The sequence below is a fragment of the Urocampus carinirostris genome, chromosome 15 (genome assembly GCF_059441175.1).
Source record: "Urocampus carinirostris isolate Australia breed hairy pipefish chromosome 15, RoL_Ucar_1.0, whole genome shotgun sequence".
Taxonomy (NCBI): domain Eukaryota; kingdom Metazoa; phylum Chordata; class Actinopteri; order Syngnathiformes; family Syngnathidae; genus Urocampus; species Urocampus carinirostris.
Genome location: NC_142363.1, coordinates 18,735,630 through 18,761,500, shown reverse-complemented (window position 1 = coordinate 18,761,500; position 25,871 = coordinate 18,735,630). Strand labels below are relative to the sequence as shown.

The 25,871-nt window shown below is 39.1% G+C and overlaps 1 protein-coding gene across 6 annotated transcripts in view; it reads right to left on the bottom strand.

Annotated features, from left to right (window-relative positions):
- The window catches only part of LOC148351776 (interphotoreceptor matrix proteoglycan 1-like), a 65,487-nt gene extending 41,041 nt beyond the window's left edge, over positions 1-24,446 (bottom strand). For 3 of the 6 annotated variants that reach the window (XM_088354018.1, XM_088354023.1, XM_088354021.1), the window contains exons 1-10: positions 24,144-24,446; positions 7,939-8,160; positions 5,505-5,671; positions 5,244-5,272; positions 4,047-4,096; positions 3,930-3,976; positions 3,709-3,858; positions 1,028-1,086; positions 453-640; positions 12-386 (exon numbers count right to left, since the gene is read on the bottom strand). In XM_088354018.1, the coding sequence (XP_088210144.1) occupies positions 12-386; positions 453-640; positions 1,028-1,086; positions 3,709-3,858; positions 3,930-3,976; positions 4,047-4,096; positions 5,244-5,272; positions 5,505-5,671; positions 7,939-8,160; positions 24,144-24,213 (1,357 nt within the window). In that variant the 5' untranslated portion in view covers positions 24,214-24,446. The remainder of the gene's footprint in view (positions 1-11; positions 387-452; positions 641-1,027; positions 1,087-3,708; positions 3,859-3,929; positions 3,977-4,046; positions 4,097-5,243; positions 5,273-5,504; positions 5,672-7,938; positions 8,161-24,143) is intronic. The other 3 variants (XM_088354020.1, XM_088354022.1, XM_088354019.1) reach the window with 3 other exon arrangements.
- Between the last annotated feature and the right edge of the window lie 1,425 nt (positions 24,447-25,871).

Here is a 25,871-nt window from a genome sequence, read left to right as displayed (position 1 = left end):
TCAACTTTTACCTTCTGGATTTGTGTCCTTGACTTCGGTATCCTTTGTCTCATCGAGATTCGCCTCTGATGTTGTGGTTGGCATGACGACATTGCTGATGTCGCCCGATGGGTCACCTCCGGAAGCATCCTCCACTGCCGCCACCACTGGCTCGTCATCCGTGGCTGTGGGTGCAGACGAGGATGCTGGGAAAACTGTCAGTATGAAAGGCACTGAGATGTGTCTTTTAGCTTGATTTCCGGTACTTTCTGGTGCGTCTGTTGCTGCCACTGTCGGTAGGACCATCCGCGTGGCCACTTCCTCTGTGACCTTATTGGCCTCGCCACTTCCAATGGTATGCATGCTGAGTGCTGCGTCTGGATAGGCTGTAGTCACTGAAGAAAAACCTGAGAAAAATCAATTTAACTCTCCCTTTAGCTAGTGTTCTTGGGTAGCGTAAACATTGCACTCACCGGCTTCAAAGGTTAGCTTCTCAACATCTAATGGAAGCGATGGCTCCTTTTGCAGAGCTTTCACGATCATGAGCCTCAGTTTAGGGGCATCTACCACATGAGTCTGCTCGACCGGCGGCTCCGGTTCATCACTGAGCTCAGTGTCACCATTAAAGACGACAGCATATTGCAGAATCGCATCCTCGGAGCTAAAGCACATAACAAATCAATTCACAACGTTGACAGACTCTTTATGGACTGCTGGAGACTTGAAAGAGTCGGTAATTGTAAGGACCAAATCAAACTGACTTCTGTTAAGTAAAAACTTTAGTATACACTTAAAATAAGGCGAGAAGACATCGATGGATTTTGAACTTGCAGGGAGTGTTGGAAAAGGGGCTTTCAGATATGAAAATTCCATCACTTTCTAAAGCCCTCCTCCAAGCCAACTCTTTTTAATACATTTTCAAGGTCACGAAAAATAGATCAGCCCTTTGTAAGTATTTCAAATACTTCAATAATCTTCCTAAATTTTTACTCAGCTTAATCCCATTTTTATACCCTCTACTGTTTCATTAAGCATAAAATAAACTCACCTGAATCCCAGCATGCGAATTTCTTTGAATCCTGGAAGTTTTTTAAGTGCGTGGAGTATCTATCAAAATAGCAACAGGAAAAACATCAAAAACAACTCAGATAAATACCATATTTTCTGAACTGTAAGTCACACCTAAAAAACCTAAATTGGCAAGAAATTTGCGTGTACAATATGGGATTAGAAAATGCATTCAGTATTTATGTGCATTACTACACTGCGTTCTACCGTACACTACCATATTTGTGTAATGGTCAATCAAATTGAAAAACATGAACAGCAAAAAAAAATTGCAGCGGGACTTGAACCCGATTGGCGGCGGTGGGAGTGCCGATACATAACCACCAGTTACAGATGAGGAAAAGGCATTATATTGTATCCGATTCATCAGCAGCTACACCAAAGAGTTGTTCTCCATTTTCTCCATTCTCTTACATTCGTTTATTGCACCATGAGTAAAAATAGTGTGATAATGTAATAAAAATCGAATGCCTTTTCATATGTTAGGTTTCGGCGTTCTAGCCACAAAGACCCAGGTTAGATTTCTGTTACATACAATGAGTTGCAACTGCGGTCAGCCATTTTTTAATAATTCCACTAACATATACAACAAGTGTACACAATATGAAGGGTCTAGTAAGCTTCCTTCCACCAGATGGCCCCAACTAAGTTTGGAACTGGGAACAGGGGTGTCCAATCTCCACACACCTATCCCTAATCATCCTCGCTCTTTGTAGATGACTGTCTGGACAAGCATACTTGTTCAGGTCTTCTTGGCACGGAGAAGATCCTGCCTCCCCCGCATGGGTCCATCAACGGCAAAACAGAATGACCCCAGCAAGTATGCTTGTCCATACCGTTATATATAAAAGGCTAGGATGATTAGGGACAGGCCTGTGGATATTGGACACACCTTTTCCCAGTTCCAAACTCGGTTGGGGCCCTGTGGTGGAAGGAGGCTTACGAGACCCGAACATGTGCAACAGTTTTACACTAATAAACTCCTTGCGCCTTATAGTTTATATAAGAAATATATGACAAAAGACTATTTTTGAGGGGTGCACCTTATAATCCAAGGTACTTAATAGTGCGAAATATACCAGGGTTCCTACAGCTTAAGGCAAGTTAAATTCAAGACTTTGAGATCGAATTTAAGACCAAGTTGACAAAAAACAACAATTGAAACAAACAAAACAAAAAAAGACAAATATTTCTTGCACACAATACACAATGATTCGTACACATTAACTGGCACAGCTTTTAGCCATGGCTGAAAACATTTGTCGGGCAGACACTTCTCAATAAAAATACACAAAATTAACCTTTCTGTGTATTGCGGGTACACCTAAGACATGCTCCGATAAGCCCGACTGAAACCACATCACCGTTTTGATAGTTCCACTCTTGTGGCCACGCCATGTTGCCATGAAGATAAATTGGTGAGTTATTTAAAAAGACAATAAATTTTACTCAAACTTTTTAATTCAAACAATTATAAATCTTATTAAGTCTTTCAAAAATTGTATTCAAGACATTTTAATGCCAATTAATGCCCTATTTTTAGAATCATGAATTCAATGCCTTTTAAACCTTTTAAGCATCCGCGGGAACCCAGTTTGTGGTAGGTTTTCAACTCTGTTTTTCCTGATCTTCCCCCCAGGAGGTCCAAATATAACAACAATTAAACTAAATTGGCTAAGGGTTTTTCATTTCCATCCAGTCCAAGTAGTTCATCCTGCTCCTTTACCTATCTGGTTTCTAGCTCGAAAAGTAGTTCTTGGGCAATTCTATGACTCTTCTCTTTACCCTTCTTGGATATGAAATGAATAATAAAGTGAAAAATAACGCAAGGACTTCTTCCAGTGTCACGCCCTAACGTCTCCCCTGCCCCTCCCGGACCACATTCGCAAATCTAAATCACTCAAGTGACATAAAACCCAATTAAAAACACATCTTTTCAGAAATTCCGATAATACAACCCCCCACCACCACCACTGCTTCCTCGAATCTGAACCCCCGGCATGGAACGATCACTGCCGTGTCAGTGCCTCTAATTGATTTCTTCCATTTCCATAGCAATGTCGGGCTCGCCAAACCACGTGAGGCCCCGAAAAGTCAGCTCGCAGTCGGCGCGCCGCTAAAGGCTGAAAATTTGACTCTATAATTGAATAAATCACGTCAAAGACACTGCCCCCTCTAACCATTTCAAGTACGAAGTGGCACCGGAGTACTTATTCACCTTATTAGCTCGACACCTAACCTTCTGGCGCTGAAACTAAAGGACCCCCGGTGGACAATGATTCATGGTCGAGTTTGGGCCAAGAGTAAAGTGGACACCCTCCGCCATCCCAATGAACAGATCCTCTTGGATTGAGTCCAAGACCGTAAAGTAGCTGCAGTTGACAAAAAAGGCCAATATAGACCTGAAGATTAAGTAACACTGTACATGTCAGGCGGCAACTGTTTCATAATGTTTGCTGTTCTTAGCTTTTAAACCAGATATATTAGACCTGTGCCAAATCTGGCATGTTGGAAATATCATACTGCAAAAAAAATGTTGTTGTTGTTTTGGTGGTCCACCCCTGGTTTCAGTGTTTCCATCACAACACTGACAGTTACTGAATTCAACTAAATAACCAAAACCTGAAACTCAAAATGAACAGATCTCTCTTTAGATTGTACCTTGTCCGTTACTTCTCCGAGGACATCATCGGCGTCAGCTGCCTGAGGGTCATGCAGCAGCTCGATGTACGATGGCTCCACGATGGTAGCGTTAAACTCAACCACATACTCCCCGTAATTCTCTTGGACCATATTCGGCTCTTCTTGGATCTGGAAATGAAAAATTATTTAATACAAAGGTTTTCATTTGAAAAAAGGAGAACGTGTAACAAGTTTATTACCACGTCATCTTCTGTCGGAATGAGAATCACTGGTGGGGCCCAGGTGCCTTTTAAAAAATGAATATGTTAGACTATTCCCAGAGAAGCCATGGTCATAAAATACTCTTTATAGCTTACCTGTTTTTAACTCACATTCCACCCCTGGTTCCAGTGTTTCCATCGCAACACTGACAGTTAAGAAAACAGTCATTTCAATTCGATCAAAAACCAAACACCACACACTTATTCTTTTATTTATTTTTCGCAAAATGATACCAATACCTAAATCTTGAGTTATTGATACAGATATTACATACAAACACCCTTCTCTCTGCTAAAACATGAGTAATATTTCGAAAGAAAAACTTCTTTTAACAGTTGTTGTTTCCTTTTTAAGCATAATACAAACACAAATTCCCTTAACATGATAAACAAATCACACGGGGAAAAAATAGGGATGATGAGTTATAAGAGACCCCCTCCCTTTTAAATGCCAATAATTAGAATTCCATGTATTTAATAGCAATAAACTTTTCATCTCAGGTTAACGATTGTTAAAATCCCAGTAGAACACGGGTCAAGAACCTATGGCTCGAGCTATATACAGCACGGAAATAGAACTATGCTCATGCTAATTTTATCGACAGCGCTCCAATTCTGAATACAGACGCTCCCCTACTTACTACCATTTGACCTTTTTTTCAGGATGTCGAAAAGTATCCGGACATTGCTGTAAGCTACATTTCTATTGTGCACCTTTTTTCCGAGTACAGGACAGTACTGTAGTGCTTCTTTCTGTGAGAACCGGCGTGTGGTGCTGAGAGCTCACCCAGCATCCACCCGGAAGAAGAAATCATACTATACTGTATCTCTAGTGCGCTAAGAACTTTAACGTTTTCATTGTTTAATATCTCGTGCATCCATTCAATGTGGTTGGTGTAGAATGTAAAGAAGAGGCAAGCTGTTTCTTTTGATATGAAAGTGAAATAAGAAAGCTTGATGCGGTTGAGAAAATGGTTGGAACGCTTTTTTTCGCCCACTTTTTCCCACAGAGGAGGACCTCTTGAAACGCATCTTCCAAAAAAAGGTTAAACTCAACTTTGTTTATCTTTATAGAGCATATCATTTTATGACATGTTTATTTTTTAGTACAAAACCATACAGGTTACGTATACAAGGCTTAAACATACTTATATAAACCTTAACCATACAAATTATAGCACTGAAGCAACTTACAACGCTAAATCTAGTACGGCCAATGTCAAATAATTAAGTAAAACATAAATCACACACAAAAAAAACACACTAAAATATAATTAAATGATTTTTACTTACCCTTCCAGTTCAGCCTGCTCAGCAACTCTCTGAAAGTAAAGAAAACATGTCATTCATGTGTAATTCTAAAGGTTTTGCATGTATAAGACTAATAGTACACCGGATTCGTGTAATGCAAGGGAATCATCGTATTTAGCAATTAACAGTATTTTTCGTGGTATTAATCATTTATATAATTCTCTTCGAAAAATAAAATAACAATGACTGCAATAATATGAATATACAGTCAATATGACTGTATACCGTATCGAATGCACCTACCCGAGCCACCATGTCCAAATGCTCCTGAGAACTGCTGAAATTCCGAGCCAGGTCGTCCATACAGAGATTTTCATTTTGGCAGGTGTAAACCCAAGACCGATACTCCTCGGTATTTGGGACCCTGTCCAGGAAAATACGAAAAGCCTCCCAAATGGCTTCCTGACAAACTGAAAGAAAAAGGCACAGTCTTGTGGTATTGGCAAAGATTAGTTTCGGCAGTTCTGAGTAAGAGATGTATTCTAAAAAAGAGGAATATTGATTATAATATGAACATGGATTGGAATAAATATACCCTACTCTGTTTTTCTTGATGTTTTCTTCACAAGAAATCGGAGCACAGGAAGCGTACGTGCAAAATGACATTTATTTGTGCAAAGAGGGATTAATTATTGCATTTTCTATAATTATCCATACATTCATAAATGCATCATTATACGTCTGTAATTCCACAGCACATTCTGGAACCGCTTTTAATTGTGTTTGCACCCAAATATAGAATCATTTCAATAATATAAACATGTAGAATACTACGAAAGTATGTGCCATTCAAATCAAATAGTGTGTTGATTGCTCTCCAACAGTAACGGTACTGGAAAGTTGCTCTTTTTCTGTTTACGTTTACTTTAAAGTAGACTTTAACTCAAAGGATGTCCTTATAATATTGGGTTTGAGGGCTCTGACTCACTCAAAACTGCATTTTTTATTTGTAGAATATGAGTTAAGAAGGAGTATTGACCCTTTTTAAGCCATATGTTGAATATACAGACGCTGCCCTACTTACAAACGAGGTTCGAGGCGATCGTTTGTAAGTTGAAGTTGTCCGTAATTTGCTTTACTGCTATATTTTGTGTGTTTAAGGTTTGTATAAGTAACCTGTATTGTTTTGTACTAAAAAAGAAACATTTCATCAAATAATATGCTCTATAAAGATAAATTTAGTTTAAATTACTTTTGGAAGATGGGCTTCAAGAGGTCTTCTTCCGTGGGAAGAGAGTGGACGAAAAAAAGCGATATTACCATTTTCTCAACCGCATCAAGCTTTCTTATTCCACTTTCATTTCAAATGAAATGGCTTGCCTCTTCTTTACACTTTACACCAACCATTTGGAATGGATGCACGAGATATTAAACAATAAAAAATTCTTAGTGCGCTGGAGATACAGTATAGTATGTTTACACACAAACTTGGACGAGGAAGCGTATTTTTTTTCTTCCGGGTGGATGCTGGGTGAGCTCTCACAGCGCCACATGCCGGTAGTGGCGGAAAGAAGCACTACAGTTCTGTCCTAAACTCGGTTAAAGGTGCACAAAACAAAATCTAACTTACAGCAAATATTTTTCGACAAAAATGTTCGTATCCACTGTTTTTCGTAACTCTAATTTTTGTAAGTAGGGGAGCGTCTGTAATGTTATAATCTTGCGGATTTCTTAACGGGACAGTTGGGGCGTGCAAAAAAAAAAACGTACATTATTTGTGCAAACGAGAGATTAAACATTCCATTTAGTATAATTATTCATATATTCATTAATGTGTTTATACATCTGTGATTCCATAGCACATACTGGAACATCTCTAAACTGTGTTTGCATGCAAATCCAAATAACATTCAATAATTTAAACATATCGAATACTAAAAGTAGGCGATCCAATTCATAAAAGGTCAATTTATTTGGGGTTTTAATCCGCTGCTTTTGCATATCTTTATGAATATAAATACCCTCAAACACAATGGAGTATTCTCACGCCTGCAAGGTGCAAATTGTTCGACATCATCTTTATACTCTTGGCAAATTAATTTCTGCACACGGCGATTATGTCCCCCAGCACCAAAGTCATCTGGTTTCTTTTTTTTTTTTTTCCTGACTCATGCTCGTTATCAACAGCCAAGGTCCTTGAATCAAATTACCAAATCTATTTTTTGGGGACTGACGCCATTTACATAAGAATGCTTAATATCAACTACGTCCTTGTGACTTTTACCTAAAATTATCCCTCAATTTTCTTTGATCATATCATATATTTGTGCTTTTCTTAGTTGCCTTTTTTAAATCCATAAAAAATCACATTTAGCTGGTATTTGAATGGGAAGTGAGACGTGCGGAATAAACAGACAAGACATCAGTATTCAACAGAAATAAAAGAATGTTTTTCAGGTGTTTACTGAATGCTTTAAAAATAAGAGAGAAAAAAATGATTAAACCAAAAGACAAGGCTGACTTGCGAAAGCCAGGGCCTTTCTTCAAACCAAACAAGAAGTCACAGGGCATTTAAGCTGTCGATGAGGGCAATCCGCAAGATGATTGCTTGCGAAAAGAGCAGTCGGTGAATGAAACCACTGGCCAAAGCAGAAAACACTCGTTTAAATAAATCGAAATATACACTCCTAAGCTGCAGTTCCTTATGGAAGAAAAAGCGACGTTTTAGAAGATTTACCCCTGAGCTTGTAGTAGGCTCGATGGCTGCCGATCACAGCTTTCACGGTTTCCTGTGGACATACTTTGACGCCGGTGGTTAGAATGGCGGACCTCTTTCGTCGGTGTGCATCCTCGATGTTGAACCTCCCTTTCAGAAGGTTGTAATTCGTCGTCCTCGAAGCTTCCAAAAAGTGTCGGTATTTCACATCCCGGAGTCCAGAAATACCGTGATGCTGAATGTCTGCGAGGAGAGGGGGGGCATAGTTAGCTTTGTGATTCACAGAGATTAAGATTGTTAACGTTTATAGTTCAGTAGGCACTCAAAATAAGGAGAGAAGGCATCAATTAGTTTTGAACTTGAAAGGAGAACAGTAGCGGGACCAAACCACAGATAAAAAAAAAATACAGACGACCCTCTACTTATGAACAACGGTACATACGAGCATTTATTTGGGATGTCGAAAAATATCCGGACATTGCTGTAAGTTTGATTTTGTACTGTGCATCTTTTTCCGAGTAGAGGAGAGCACTGTAGTCCTCCTTTCCGCCACTACCGGCATGTGGCGCTGTGAGAGCTCACCCAGCATCCACCCTGGAGAAGAAATACCCTTCCTCTTCCTAGTTTATGTGTAAACATACTATACTGTATCTCCAGATTTTTATTGTCTAATATCTCATACATCCATAATATGGTTAATATGGTTGGTGTAAAGTTTTAAAGAAGAGGCGGGCCGTTTCATTTGAAATGAAAGTGGAATAAGGAATCTTGATGCGATTGAGAAAATGGTTGGATCGCTTTTTTTCGCCCACTTTCTACCACGGAGGAGGAAATAGCCTAACTCTTGAAGCCCATCTTCCAAAAGTAAGTTAAACTCAACTTTGTTCATCTTTATCGAGCATATTATTTTATTAAATGTTTATTTTGCAGTACAAAACAATACAGGTTACTTATACAAGCCTTAAACATACTTATATGAACCTTAAACATACAAAATATAGCACCGAAGCAACTTACGAACAAATTCAACTCACGAACATCTCGCTCATAAGTAGGGGCGTGTCTCTACAACCTAAAAGCCCTCCCCTAAACTCTATCTTCTTATCAAATGTCTCAGGTTATGAAAGCAGATCCCTTCCTAAATGGTGGAAATTAAAGAACAGCAACATGATTGACCAATAGAGACACTGATACAAACAATACAACATAGTCAAAACGGCAAACAACGGTGAGGTATAATAGTCAGAATAACAAACTGGCATCCTATGCAAATCTCCCTTGCAGGTGTAAAATACAAAAACAGAATAGCAACGTTTTACATTTTACAGCTATAAAAATTGTCAGCATAAACAAGAGATAGTGAGAACACTGATTTTGTTTCGTTCATTAGAAAGAGGGCTGGTAGAAGATACCATTATATCTGAACGAAATGCGGATTGACTGGGTCCCAAGATTAACCCTTGGGAAACAACACAATCAACTGCCTCTCAAAAATCTATTTCGTAGCTGAGAATCCCACCATCTAAGTACAGTCCATAGGACACCTAATCATTTCCTCAATCAATGAGAGCAAAAGCTACAAGAATTCACGCAGAATGAAAAGATACACCAGCATCTGGTTCTTTTTCCAGGACAGAGAAAATATTTATGGAATTGATAGTCATTAGCCCAATAAATATCAAATTCCGATGACTATGAGAGTTTGTAACTGCAATTTTTGTGTGTAGGCATCCCTTTAAAACATTCCATGGTTTATTCTACTAAATGTGACGGAACTGAAAACTTGCACTTATGTATCTCATATTTTGCCATTGAGTGCATGTCAACCAAATCAATTCCCTATTATACTTATATTTCACCGACAGCTACTAGATTCAAAACTACACTTAATGCTTGTAATCAATATTTACCCAATATTAGCCGTAAGTTGGTAAACTATGATTCGCCATTCGCTTAACTCTGGTCAAAATGTAGGTCATCATACCCCAGAACACCAACTATCACCATGGCCGAACCCAGCAAAATATGAATACAGGTTTATTTTACTACTTAAAGTGGCAATGTAATAATTCACCACCAGAGGTTGTTGTATCAAATAGGGCTGCAACAACAAATCGATTAAATGTATTATTAAAAGCGTTGGCAACTAATTTCATTATAGATTCATTATGGCGCGCTATCCACGAACTACTGAGCAGTTAAATCAATGCAAATTAGAGCATTGATCTCGTTGTGAAGTCGTAGGTTTGTAGTATTACCTTAGTCCGGCAAACACTACAACGTTAACAATTTTTAAGGGAACAGAAAGCTACAGAAATGCAGAGGGAAAATAGAAAAGAACAAATCAATGAAATATATTAAGTAAAATGAAAAATAATAACGATGATGTGAATCTCAACACAAGGGGCAGATTCTTATCCATATATCATTTGCACATTGGAAAAGTTTTTCATAATCAAAGATTTGACCCCAAAATAATACAAAACGGTTGACAATACAGTGGAACCTAGGTTTTCGAACGCCTCTCAGTTCGTACAAATCGGAGTTCGACCAAAAATTTCGAGAAATTCTTGCTTCGCTGTTCGGTCAAAAAATCGGAGTTCGAACGCCGGTAATGCGTGAGTGCGTACGCTAGAGTGCGATTCTGAGCGGCGTACGGGTGTAGATCGCCCCCACCCCTCGTGACCAACTGTTATCACGTGCGCACTTGCCTCTTTTTTCTTTCGCTTTTAATATCGGTGAACAGAGTGTTTTAGCCCCTAACTATGCCTCCGAAGAAGGTCGGTGCAAGCAGGACAGGTGAAAAAAGAAAAGTTGTTCGTACAACTATTGCCTTTAAGAAAGACATAATAGCTAAATATGAAAGAGGTGTGCGAGTTTCCGATCTTGCTAGGGAATACAGCATGTGCCTTCTGCTGACCACCACAAAGGTAAGAAATCCTATTCATAATTATTTTCTTTATCTTTTTTTTTTTTTTTTAACACGTTCGTGTTAGCGTAATCTTCTGTACGGAAGATTACGATAACGCGAACGTACGATTAGCCTGGGTTAGCTCTATGATTACGTTGAACATTCAGGTAAACATTCAGGGTGTTGGAACTGAGCCCAAAATTCAGGGTGTTGGAACGGAGCCCCCTTTCCAATGAAGCGCTAGCCACTTGTGGTGCTAAATGACTTGTAAACGACCTGATTTTTTTATTTTTACACGTTCATGTTAACGTAATCTTTCGTACAGAAGATTACAATAACGCGAACGTACGATTAGCCTGGGTTAGCTTCATGTTTACGTTAAACATTCATGGCAAACATTTAGGGTGTTGGAACGGATTCAAACGATTTACATTATTTTTAATGGGAAAAATGATTTCGGTGATTGAACAAATCGGTTCTCGAACAGGGTTCTGGAACGGATTATGGTCGAGAACCGAAGTTCCACTGTAATTTGAAAAGTGGGTTTACATTTTTGATAATTTTTTGAGGATATGATTCATGCTATTCATAAAATGTAATTTATTGCTCTTTATTTGTTTTTGTTTTGTATCATAAGTCTAAATGTAATACGATCTTTGGATGAGGTGCTAAGAAAAGAGAATCGTACGCATTTGCAGGTGTATAGCATACATTTGTAAGTCTTTTTAATTATTGTGATTTGACAAACACTTGGATTTGTTATTGTTTTATTTTACAGAATATTCAGTTGTTTTGTGCACTAGTTCTCTATCTGTCCAAAACTAAATATTTACATATAATTACAACTGTGGCTTTAACCCATGCTTTACGGCCACAACTATAATTAAAATGCTGCGTTTAGACTAGTAGTGGCCCGTAAAAAAACATAATATTGTTGTAAAATTATTTGGATTGACTTCCCTTTTAAGTATTAGAAATGACCGAGCAGTTTTACAACTTTTTAGTCCCTGTGCCTTCAGACAAATCTCTCAAATCTAATAAATATCCCATCCATCACTTGGCTCAGATGTTTTCCCCCTGTGTCAAGTCCAGCCTGAGACAGTTCAAATAAAATGGAAACAATGTATCTTTGTCTGGTATTGTAAGTGTTAAATTATAGTGCATTATTGAGCAATACAGAGACCCTTGCAGTTGAGAAGTATTTTCCTTGCTCAAAGAGTTTTATCACCCTTTGGGGAGGTGAGCTTGTTTAGACCTATCAACTATTTGCATGTGGAGTAAATCTGCATTCTTCTGTTTGATGTATCCTAGTATACAAATGAAGTGTCCCTTTGTTACTTCCCTCAATTTCCCTTCCCCAACAAACTGGAAATAAAAAGGGTAGTAGGTGAGGTTTTGGGCACATTAGAATCAGACCTACAACTGACTACGTTTCCTCATGAGCTAAATGAATGTCTCTCTGAGAGTAAGTGTCCCGGCTCCTAGGCTTTGTAGCGTATTATGAACTGACCGATAACGGATAATGGATAATGAATAACGAAGATAGATCAATAACCCTTAACCCCCCCCCCCCCCTTATTGTATGTTTCATCCAGAGATATAAGGTGATAGACCTAACAGTAGGGTGTTAATCTTTAATGATAGGTAGATCGGTAGGGTGAAAGTAGGTGTTTTCCAACCAGTTGTATTTCCATTCATGTTTGAGTTATACTGTTTTCGTTTTCCAACATAGTGCTTAGAAAAACAATCAATACAACTGACTCGGATTCTGAAGGCTCCTTTAAGCCACATTTTATTCAGCATATTATCGATAAAGTTGTTATTTGGTGTATAGGTCATCAGTCTTATTGTCAATTAATACCAAATCGCTTCTGCTGATCTTGTTGAATATTACTGAAATTTGAATTGAATTGTCTTTATTGTCATTGATATCAATGTTGTAAAACATTGCATGGAACAAGATCAGACATGTAAATCCAGGGTAAACATGTAATAAAGACTTTAAAGACAAATATAAGATAAATGAAATATTTACTAAGTAGTGGTTAGAAACTGGCCCAAGTTATAATAATAGCGCAATGAAAGGATAGTGCATCGTAACAGTAGTGAAATTCTGCAGAATAGAAGTTTTTTTTTGGTTTGAACAATTTTATTGACACTAGTAACATCAAATAAACAATGTGAGGTTTGAACAATTTTTCTCAACAATATTAACAGCAATTAAGCATATTCACAATTTCGTTATTCACAATTTCGTTATATCTGACAACATGACGTTTTAACAATTTTTTTAACACACAATTTCATTATATCATATCCCAACAATATGAGTTTTTATCGACACTTTTAACAGCAATTAAACACATTCACAACTTGTGCACTTAAGACCGCCAAATTGAACAGAAATTCAATAGTGTGCCTTATAACCCAAGGGGCGCCTTATATATAGGAAAATACGATTGATAAAACTAAGTCTGTGGTATTACACAGGGTTTAATGGTATACTACTGTTTCTTTGCTGATTTATCAATCAGGGGAAAAAAACACTGATCAAAATTACAAAACATTGCATGCATCGGGAATCAAACCCAGTTCACAGTGGTGAGAGTACTGAATCTTAACCACTAGACCCCAAATGATATAAGCATTAGCTTTTATCTCTTTATCACACTCTTTTCACGGTATCAAAAACCATTGTTAGAAAATGGAGGAAACAGAAAGTCCGATTCATCATCAGATACACAAAGTTGTTTGCCTCATCATGTTTCTTTGTGTTTATTTATCTCTTGAGGCGACTTTCTGTTTTCCCTATTGTTTAACATACGTCTTTGGCACTGTGATTAAAAATAAAGTGATAACGATTATAATGCTTTTTTATGTTATTTTTGGTTGGGTTTTGCAATCTCACTGCCGCAACCCGGGTTCAATTCCCATTGCCTACGATGTGTTGGTCAGTGACTTTTTTCGACGGATCAATCATTGCACTAATCTATAATTAAGTGAATGAAATGTGCAACGGTTGTGCACACAAATAAATACAGTAGCTCTTATTGTAGTCTCATGCGCCTTACATATGAAAATTACTGGGTGTTTAAAAAAATGTATGTCCTTTGAGATGAAAATATCACAAAAAGTGCATGGTTAAAGCGAATAAAATGTAAAAGTGTAGTATCCAGGATCATAAGATGTATTCTTTAAACTCTGAATGAGAAAATTAAAAGCATGTCGATTATGTACACACCAAAGAGTTGTTTCCCTCTTCATGCTTTTTTTGTGTTTATTTATATCTTTCAAGATTACTTTTTGTTTTCTCCATGTTCTAACATTTGTCTCTGGCACTGAGTGAGATAATGATATAAAATCTGATGCCTTTTCAGATGTCATCTGTCTCACTGGTGGTCGAGGGTTTAGGTGTTGTCACTCTCACCGCCGCAATCTGGGTTTTTATTCCAATTGCATGCAATGATTTGCAATTTTGGTCAGCAACTTTTAGCAATCATTGCACTAATATACACTGTAAAGGTATAAAAAGTGTGGAAATAACTGTATAAAATGGGCAGGGGGTATACACAAGTAGGTTGCTCTTACTGGCTTTTTATTTCCATGCAGCGAATAGTCCTGTCTGCCGTATGCATGAAAAATATATGACAAAAAGCTATTTGTTTGGGCTTCACCTTATAATCCGGTGCCTTATAGTGCAGGAAAAAACAATAAATGTCACTGGTATGACCTAAGTTTGACTAAGTTCGTGCCGGATTACATCACAACAAGCTATCAGAAAAAGATTAACTCCAACACAGTTGGGCAACCACGTGGGCACGAACAAGGTACAACAGGCTTCCCACGTGCAACAGACCTCAGCTGGGAAGGCAGCATGGGCAAATGTTGCGCAAGCCGGGGTGTCGGTGGTCAGGATTGCATCAGAATTGTTGGAGAAGAAAACTCAGCATTGTGATGCCAGGTGGCAACCCTCAGAGGGCTCCTTAAGACAATAAGCCAGGATTTACAAGCCCCCCCGGCCAGACCCAGACGAGATGTCGTCAGACTCGAATAACAAACGGGCCTCTGCTGGTTTATCAAACACGCTTGGAGTAAAGATTTTTTTCTTTCTTGTTGTTCTTTGTTGTTTTTATTAGAGGGGAAAAAAAGGAGGGATCAATTTTGCAGCGTGATCTTCTTTCGATTATGACAAGCGAGATGGATTCATGCAGACAAACACAACACTGTGCAGAATACTTGGTTTGTGTTGTTTCAGCGAACGTCTCGGATAAACACTTGCTTTGTGGTAATAATACCCTCCTTGACATAAATTGTTTGGGGACTGAGTGGAAACATATGTTGGCCTAGAGAGGGATGGGCTCCACCAGGCTGTACTTGCCCAAGACACACAAAAGGAAATTATGCCCCTCTGACCCTATTGGTTAAGGGATCCAACACACCAATATTACACTGTACTAAACTCTGAGAAATAAAAGGGTAGGTGGTTTAACAAATGCAGAGTACACAAAGTCACACCTATTTAAAGTTCAAGTCATGTTTTGGGTTTGCTATTATTATTTTAACAATAATATTCTGTAAATTAATTTTGACTTCTTCTGTCCCAAAAGAGAGCATAGTCGCTGATGACGAAAACGGGCATTTTCTTCTAATAATCTGAAAAAACTACCGTTTGTTTTTCGGTGACAGGAGCCATCATCTTCATAATCTCTGAAAACTACCATCATCTTCTTCTGCGCTTGAAATGCAGCCTTTTATTCTTCTGCCTTGAAAGCTAGCATTGTATTCTTCTCCTGCACCAAAATCTGGCGTCGTCTTCTTGTGCACTAAAAACTAGTGTTGTCTTCAATTCCGAAACCTAGTCTTCTCTTATGCTGAAACCAGCATTGTATTCTTCTACTCCAAAAACTAAGCATTGTCTTCTTCTGTGCCTAAGACTAGTATTGTCTTCTTCCAAGCGGAAAACTACCGTTTTGTTTTTCAACGCTGAAAGCTAGTATTGTCTTCCTCTACTCCAAAATCTAGCTTTGTCTTCTGCACTGAAAACTGGCATCGTCTTCTTCCACACCAAAAAAAATGATTTTTTCTTCTTCAATTCCGGAAGCTAGCAGTGTCTTCCTGTATGCTGGAAATTAGCTTTGTGGTATTTATTCTACTCCCAAATTTAGCATAGTATTTTTTCAACGCTAGTTTGGTCTTTTTCTATGCTGAAAACTACCATAACCTGCTAAAACCTAGCATTGTATTACTTTACGCTGAAAACTAGCCTTGTATCCTTCTACTCCAAAACTCGCACTGTTCTACTTTTCTGTTCCTAAAACTAGTATTGTCTTTTCTATGCTGAACACTACCACGGTCTTTCTCTAATCTAAAAGCCAGTGTTGTCATATTCAATGCTGAAATGTAGCATTTTCTTCTTTTACTCCCAAAACGTTTTTTGTCTTCTTTTGCCGCAAAAATTACCATCCTATTTGCCGACTCAATAAATTAGCATTGTTTTCTTCTGAGCTTAAAGCTAGAATCATCTTTCTCAATGATGGATTAGTACATAGACTGCAAAAGCCAATGTGTGAACAAAAAATAATCATCTATGTTGAGGAAAATAGGAGTTTTGAAGGTTACCCGAGTGTTATTCCCTGTCCTTAGATGTTTGTTTCCCAGTCTCGAAGCACACCTGGTAGTCTGAACCTGGGTCGCCTTCCGGCCTTGCAGATACGAGTATACCATGTCCACGTCTGGTGGTCGCATTGTGAGGGCTGAAGGTCGCGAGGGAATGTGTTGGATGGAAAACTGAAAAATCGGAAGAAAACAACTGGCGGGGAAATGCGAGTAGCCAGGGGTGTTGGCATTCATCTTGGATGATGTCCCGGGATTTAAGAGCCGATCTCGCATCTAGTTTGTTTGAGCGCCATGAAGAAAAGAGGGAAAATAACAGAAGAACATGACTTCCCCTTTAAGGTGTAAGCACAGTCCTGACTTGGAAATAGCCCACCCAAGGCCACAAAGTCTTCACCATGATTCAAAAGTGAAAAAGAGAAACCGTTTAAAGGTTCACAATGTGACTCAGAGAGAAAGGATGAGACATGGGTGCTCTTCCTCCTTGCGTCAGCCTCGGTGATTGATGCTCCAAAGCACGTCCTTCAGATTTCCATGTTAAAGAGAGTGAATAGTGCACCTCTCACATGCGCTGGCAGCTATGAGCTTCCAATAAAATGAGCGTTTATTTCCCGTTTTACAGTATGTGTTGTCATTCAGCCTTTCTTTTTGTTCGTGTCTTTGCACTACATAAGGACAATGCATGGTGAGATGCCCTTGACGTCATATGTGAAAGGGACAAGGGAAATGGGAACAAATGCATTCAAAATCGGTCTCAGACGGGGAAAACAATGATTGTCAAGAGTGAAAGCAGGTCACACTTTTGCGCTTGTTGTTGGCGGAATCTTCGGTACCACTTAGACCCCAAAAAGATGTTCAAAAATGTGGCTAGTTGCAGTGAAAACATATATTTTGGTTTGCTTTTTTATTTCTAATCATGTCACTTCAATCGGTAATGTCATTTAATATATACAGGGTGACACAAAAAAACAGAAATTGGGTAGCTGAACCCAATTTTACTACATATTTTTTAGCCTTATGCACGCTGTTGCCTGGTTCCGCTCAGCCACTTGCTCATGCCTGCCAATTCACTCTTCAAAAATTAGTTTTGTTACACTATTTGGGTACATGTTTATTGTTTAGCAAGGTTTTTGAGAGACCTTGGTTTGAACTTCTGACTACTTTTTCCATAGGTTCTACCCTCTCTAGCTTCCTCCTGCAATTCATAAACATGTATGACAGGTAAATTAATGATGCTTTTAGATTTGGGCTCCTTCTCATCTAGTCTCACTGAAAAACTGAAATAAACCATTGAAAATAATCAATTCTTTAGATGTGGTTGCACGGATGGATGGATGGATGGATGGAGATGGATGGATGGAGATGGATGGATGGATGGATGGATGGATGGATGGATGGATGGATGGATGGATGGATGGATGGATGGATGGACGGATGGACAGACAGATGGATGGATAGATGGATGGAAAAAGTGATTTGTGGATGGATGGATAATAGTATTTAAGAATGAATACATAGATGTATCGAATAAGTGATGCATGGATGGATGGATGAAATGATTTATGGATGAAGTTATCTAGGGATGGATGGATGAAGTGATTAATGGATGAGAGTATTTAAGAATGAATGCATATACAAGGCAATGGATGCATGGATGAAGTGATTTATGGAGAGATGAATCAATGGATGCATCCATTAATAAAGTGATGCATGGTTGGATGGATGAATGAATTCATGGATGAATGGATGGATATATCCATCGATGAAGTGATGCGTGGATAGAATGATGAATGGATGGATAAATGAATGGATGGATGGATGATGGATGGATGGAAGAAGTGATTCATTGATGGATGGATGAAAGTGCATTCATTCATGGCTGAAGCAATGAATACATGGAAGAAGTGATTTATGGAGGTATGGATGAATCAATGGATGGATGAATGGATGGAGCGATTCATTGATGGATGGATGAAAGTATTTAAGAATGAATGCATGGAGGAAGTGATTTATGGAGGTATGGATGAATCTATGGATGCCTACATTGATCAAGTGATGGATGGATGGATTTATGAATGGATGGATGGATTTATAGATGGATGGATCAATGGATGGATTGAAGTATGTATAGATCAAAGGATGAATGCATGGATGGATTGATAGATGGATGCATTAACGGGTAAATGGATAAAGTGATGCATAAAAGGTTGCATGAATGGATGAATAGATGAATTGATTTATGGGGGTGTGGATGAATCGATGGATGGATGGATACAATGATAAAGGGATTTATGGAGGTATGGAAACATCGATGGATGGATAAAATTGATGAAGTGATGGATGGATGATGAATGGATGGATAAATGGATGGATTAAATAATGTACTGATTGGAGGATGAATGCATGAATGGATTAACAGAGGGATGCATTGATGGATGCATGGATGAAGTGGTGCATGAAAGGTTGCATGGATGGACAGATGGATGGAAAAAAAGCATCCAACACATTACATTTTAAATCATGTTTCAATCTGTATGAATGTGTGAGGCACTAATCCAGAATGTCTGCCACCGTTGGCCCAAGTCCTCTTCTTCTGTTTCTAGCCGACTCCAACCCCTACGAGCGCAAGCAGTCCAAAAAAACGCAATAGGAACCAAAATGATGGATGTAATCTCATCAGGTGCTAATATCCCGTTTTTCAGCTCCTCGGGCAAACCACACTGATTAGACTTGCGAGCGTTATAAATGGTCTTGCGCGACTTTCGATAAGACAGCCGTCAACGAGGCCGTTTTTGGCACGACGGTTGTTTTAACGCGCACATGCACGGCCACGGGGGTTACAATGGGGCGGAGGGACGGCCTTAATGGCCGACGCAGGCTCGAGGGGCCGCCCGGTGGAGTTACGAGCCAGAAAAGATTAGCGTCCTGTGATGCGGGGAACAGAATGCCTTTTGTTTCTTTCGGCGTAATGAGCTCAAGCGGGCACATCACACCGATCAAGACACCAGACGCTATTACATTATACTATCCGAGCGCAAACCTCCTCTTGTTTTGTTCATGTACAGACTTATATATATACAGTTAAGAAAATAAGTATTTCAACACCCTGCTATTTTGCTATTTCTCCCACTTAGAAATAATGGATGGGTCTGAAAATTTCATCGTAGGTGCATGTCTACTGTGAGATAGATAAGCTACAAAGAAAAATCCAGAAATCACAATGCATGATTTTTCAACAATTTATTTGTGGGATATAGCTGCAAATAAGTATTTGAACACCTGAGAAAATGAATGTTAATATTTGGTAGAGTAGCCTTTATTTGCTTTTACAGAGGTCAACCATTTCCTGTAGTTTTTCACCAGGTTTGCACACACTGCAGGAGGGATCTTGGCCCAATCCTCCATACAGATCTTCTCTCGATTAGTCAGGTTTCTCGGCTGTCGCTGAGAAACAAGGAGTTTGAGCTTCCTCCAAAGATTTTCGATTGGGTTCAGGTCTGGAGATTGGCCGGGCCATGCTAGAACCTGATATGCTTCTTACAGAGCCACTCCTTGGTTTTCCTGGTTGAGTGTTTCGGGTCGTTGTCGTATTGGAAGACCCAGCCACGACCCATCTTTAATGCTCTGAGGGAAGGAGGTTGTTTCCCAAAATCTCACAATACACGGCACCAGTCATCCTCTCCCTAATGCAGTGCACTCGTCCTGTCCCATGTGCAGAAAAACACCCCGAAAGCATGATGCTTCCACCCCCATGCTTCAAAGTAGGGATGGAGAAATTGCAAAATAGCACGGTGTTCAAATACTTATTTTATTCACTGTATATAATTTATTTTGCCTATTTCATTTTGCATAGTCGAACAAGCTTGGGAATAGCAGTGGCAAACACATTAGGTGCACTAGATAGAAAGAGCGCGAAAGATAACCACCAATACTAAATAGAAAACAACTGCTACATGTTTTAATATACAAAATTTCCGTTAAGCATTCCTCAAAATGGGGGGACAGAACTTCCTTCCTGAGGGATGATTTACTGATGCGTCAAACTGCCTCCGTACACGTCAACAGCTGCCGAGAAGGACTTACAGGATGTCGGATTTGTTTTGCCTTAAGTATCTGAGGGTGGTATTAACCTTCTTAAAGACCAGATACCTAATAATAACACCAGTAATACAGCCAATACCCATACTATCTCTAACGATTCTTTCAGCATTCTCATAAAATGTACGTATATATTTTTAGTAATATAAAACTATCAAAATCATGTGAGATTGTTTGCTAGCCAAATTGTCCAACCTGGCATTGACAAGGTGGACATTTTGAGCACAGGATCAATCTTGCTTCAGCATCACGTCTTCATAGGTAAGCAAACTGCATTATAGATTACAAATAAACATTTTTTTTATAGTTTTAAACGACAATCACATACTGTGTATCAAAACGTGGGTTCAAGGTCCGTGAGTAAATAAAGAGACAGCAAACAGCAATTTTAGAGAACCAAACACAACGCTCAATATGATTAGAAAATTTAATTGCACTCATTTATCGTTTTCATACTTACTATGTTTTTACAATTTCAACCAGTCTCCAAACACTACCTATTTTGTTTTGTTTGTTCTTATTATCTTACTTTTTCCTTTTACGTCTTTATTACATGTTCATCCTGGAGTGCCGTGTCTAATCTCGTTGTAAATAATGTTCACTTTAATGTTATCAACGAAAATAGAGGCAATTCAAACAACAATACCCGATAATGACTGGCGTGTCAAATAGCTCCCAAACAATAAAACTCATGAGAAAATGTGTTTTGGGATTGCAAATATTTGTACTAGTATGTGTCCAAATATATGAGTTATAATAGTTGATGTTTATTATTATGCAGCATTCTCGGCATAAATGAAAAAGTTCAACTAGGTCAAAGTACAACTCCTTCATAAGAACTGAAATTAAAAAAATCCTTTTCAAAATTTAATGCTAGAAATTAATCGTAGTGTTCCAATTTTATAACCGTATCCTAGTATAATGTCATTTTCTTTCCGCGGATTTTATGTCTTTATATATTACATTCTTATTACAAAATTCCGAGGATTTACAACTCACGGTTCCTCACAATCGAGCTGAAATTACCAAGGTAATAAAACTGCAAAATGGAATTTGGATAATCACCCAGCAGCCATTACCCGGATCCCACTTCTGACATTTCAGAATGGATTCCTAGGTTCCAATGTAGTCTTGAAAGGATTAGTCAACATTGTTGACAAAAAAACGATAATAAAAATAGTCGACAATGATTTTCATTGTCCACTATTGTCGCCGTTCATGTTTTTCCAACAGAGTGAGACATCTCTACACGGAATAGTCTCTGTTGAGAATCGCATTTGAGCAATAGCATTTCTGTCTTGATATAAACATATAGCATCAACATCAAGTATGCGTTTGGGCGTATTTTAGCCAGAAAAGACTACTTGCCAAGTTTGCAAATCATTGAAGTATCTCAACGATAAAACATTTAAAGAGACAGCACGTAGTACAGTTGGACAAAACGGAGTCTGACTCGCCTCGGTAAGATTCAAGAAACGTTCATGACAAACATTGATGACGCATGCATTGCACATTTTGTTTGCGTATGTTTTGGTATGATAGAGAGTTTGGGATATAAAATGAATCCATGCAATCTGAAGAACGTTTGTCAGGGCGGCAGTAGCTCAGGAGGTAGAGTGCTCGTCTTGGGATCAAGGGATCCCAGTTCGAATCCCGGCCCATCCGTGTTACATGTCGAAGTGTCCTTGGGTAAGACAGTGAACCCCTAATACCCCCAATAAGCAGGTTAGCGCCTTACATGGCTGCAAGGCCGCTATTGGGAAAATGTTGTAAAGCGCTTTGGGAAGTCATTGACTTGAAAAGTGCTATATAAATGCAGATCATTTAATTTCATTGTATAAACGTTAAAAAAAACGCAAAACGTCAGTTGTTAAAACCGTTTTCAAAGTTAAAATCTATACTTTAGTTAGACTTTGCTACTGACTACTGAATATACTTCACAAAAAGGATGTTCTGTGTTATATGTACTGTTCTACTGGTACTAATGGGCATGTTCTTGGTTGGTGGTCCCCAAACTACGGCCCGCCTACCCATTTGATCCCCTGAACAATACCAGATCATTTGGACCACAATCAGGGTCTAGTTGTGCGTTATTATTGTGATGGGATTTCAACCTGGGTGGCGGCGATGATTGCTGAACTCTTACTACTTCATCACTGGCAACATTATCACACTATCTTTACTCATGGTACCTGAGACGAATATTAATATCATCGAGCATTTTTCTTACGAGTCAGGCAGCACGGCGGCGCAGTGGTTAGCGCGTGTGCGGCACAGTTCTAAGGTCTTAGGGAACCTCCTGTGTGGGTTCAAATCCAGCTACCGGACTTCCTGTACGGAGTTTGTATGTTCTCCCCGTGCTTGCGTGGGTTTCCTCCGGGCACTCCGGTTCCTCCACATTCGAAAGACATGCATTTCAGGTGGATTGGTCGGTCCAAATTTCCCTAGGTGTGAATGAGCGAGCGAGTTGTCTGTCCCTGTGTGCCCTGTGATTGGCTGGCAACCAGTTCAGGGTGTCCCCTGCCCACTGCCCGATGATTACTGGAATGGGCTCCAGCATCCCCGCAACCCTACTGAGGATAAGTGGTGCAGCTAATGAGATGAGATGAGATTTTTCATAAGAGCACACAATCAGTGACTTTCAATTCTGAGAATAGACTAATAAACTATAACCTATTGTCACTTTAATATGTAAGACACACAATAAAACTAACATACTGTACATCTTTGGTACCCTGACTAAAACAGTGTGATAATGAGATAACATCTACTGCCATTTCCCAAATCGTCTCTCTGATCATGGAACAGTTAAAATTGTGCACAGCACAACAAAAGAGTGTTATTTGGTTATCATTAATTTTATAATCGCGTTGTTATTTATTTTCTGACTTTCATTCTGTGAAGAATCCAGAGAGAATTTTTGGGGTATTATTTCTTTCATTGATGGTGTTATTATTCTTTTCGTAATTTTGTTCTGCGAATTTATCATTAATGAATTTCTTGAATTACTTGATCGTGGCTTTCCTGGTAACAATATTGTTTTTAGATTCAGGCACTCCTGCAATCATCACACATTTTCTGTTACAAACTGACCTCTGCCCCTCGACAGAGAAGGGAAATTTTATGTGGCCCTCACTGGAAAAAGTCTGGGGACCCCTGGATTACAGAGATATAAAACAAATAAAAAACAAATAAATTGATAAGAAATGGACAGAGGTTTTTTATGTACATGTCCCCACTGACTAAGCACTCCGCCTGATCGGTTGTATTCAATGTTTTTACAAATCAGCAGTACGTTCAATTGCTGAACTCTTACTACTTTATCACCAGACACATTATTACACTATCTTTACTCATGGTACCAGAGATAAATATTAAAATCGTTGAGAATTTCTTTTTTTTTCCTTGCACCCTTTTTTCTTGTGTTTTCTATATTTTTTCACATTATTAAATCAATTTGATGGTAAATATAAGAAAGAAATAAGTATTATCCGAATATTCGACTAATCGCTCCAATTGTCAATGAGTAGTGGACTATTTAAATAGTCATTAGTTGCAGCCCTATAAACAAGACAGAACTTTTTCCCAAAACAAGCCGTCCTACCTCTAACTTGACTTGCTCGCAGGTTGAGAGGACACAAAACCAGGAGAAATAGTCCCAATTTCGAAAGCATGGTGGGTTAATTTCCAAGGTTACGCAAGGGACGTGGTCAGCGAGTACGAGTGTCCTCATCAGTGCTGTCCCGGGTTGCTTTCTAAGTTTCTGGGGCGCCGAGGCAGGATCCCAGTGAAGGGGAGAAGGGAATGCATGGATGGATGAGCAGAGGGAGCAAGAGGGGTGGGACGCGCTCAGGAATCCTGACCCGGGTTGGGGTTGCTTCCCGTCAAGAGTGGCGATGCTGATGAGGTTAAGACTGTAGATTCTGTTTCGGGTCTAATCTCTTTACCTTCTCCTCAAGGACTGTAATCCGCCACGTGGTCGGGCAGCCTCATCCTGTTAGCCGCCTTCTGCACACGTTTGGGGGAGTTTGAAACAGCCTGCTTTTTAGTGCCAACCATTCGTTTTCGGCCGGGAAGATCCTTGACAGGGAAAACGCCATTATGATACACTTATTGTTTAAGGGTGGTCCATGGGTGTAAACAGCCCATTTTTGTGGGTGCTGAAACTGTCATGTCCTGCACGGTTGTCATAGCGCCCAGCTGGCCCCGCCCCTTGACACCGGCTGAGACGCATTGGACTTATTCCTCTTGGAGTACTTAAGCATGCTCCTTTGTACTTTGCGTTGCTGGAACGTTTGTTAAACCTGGTTAAACTCCGTGAGACTTCTGTTAAAACCTGTTAAATGCTTAGTTCTGTAAATCTGCCCGTATTTGATCCTGTTTTGTTTTTGGTCTGATCCTTTTGTTTGTTTTTGACAACTTGTCTTTTGTTTGGATTTTTAATCCACTCCGCGACCACCGATCCTTGGATCGAGTGTGCGCACCCTCCTCATCCTTCCCCCAATATATTGTGAGTACTTCTACCCCCAAATTCAACCTAAGCAGACCCAAAAATTATACCATTTTTAAAAGTCTCTTTTCCGTAATAAAGGACAGAATAGGCTTGAAAATGATGAAAAGCGCTGGATACATTTTTTAAAAAAAAGTAAAACAAAACAAAAATCTTAATAACGCAGCGTCTGAAATATTCTACTGCCATAAAATGGCTTACTCCCTTTGATTCCTAGCACCGCTACCCAAATCCTCACTGCACCATAACCACTGCATAACATACTCTCATTGTAATTCACCATTGCCTCCACAGACTCTGCCGCTATGCTGCAAGTGACAATAGCCAAGCGAAAGAGGAGCAGGGAAGGGGAGGAGAGCGGTGCGAGGAATTAAATGGACTGAAATATTTGCGTATTTTAAAATTTGTTTTTGTTATACTTTTTTTGTTTCTAGTGTTTATATAATATTTAAGCCTTTATTAAGGATAAGAGAGTTTTTAAAATGCTATAATTTGCGGGGGTTGAATTAGATGATTCAGCACCCCCAAAAACAAGCTGGTTACGTCCATGATCAATACTACTTTATATTTACTTGGATCAGATCGATACCAAAATAGCCTGTATTGCAGACACCCACATTTGAAAACAACCTGCTTTTTGGCGTCGCCCACTCAGAAAAAACAGGGAAAACAAACCAAAATTCATTTCTGAGTTTCGATTGCTGTCGTCTCATTTCCATCCAATCTCAAGCTGGGTGGCGACAATTTCTTGCTGTGGTTCCTTTCATCATGATATCTTACATCGAGATCTACTTTCTTTGCAGGTGTTATTGCTATTTCTTT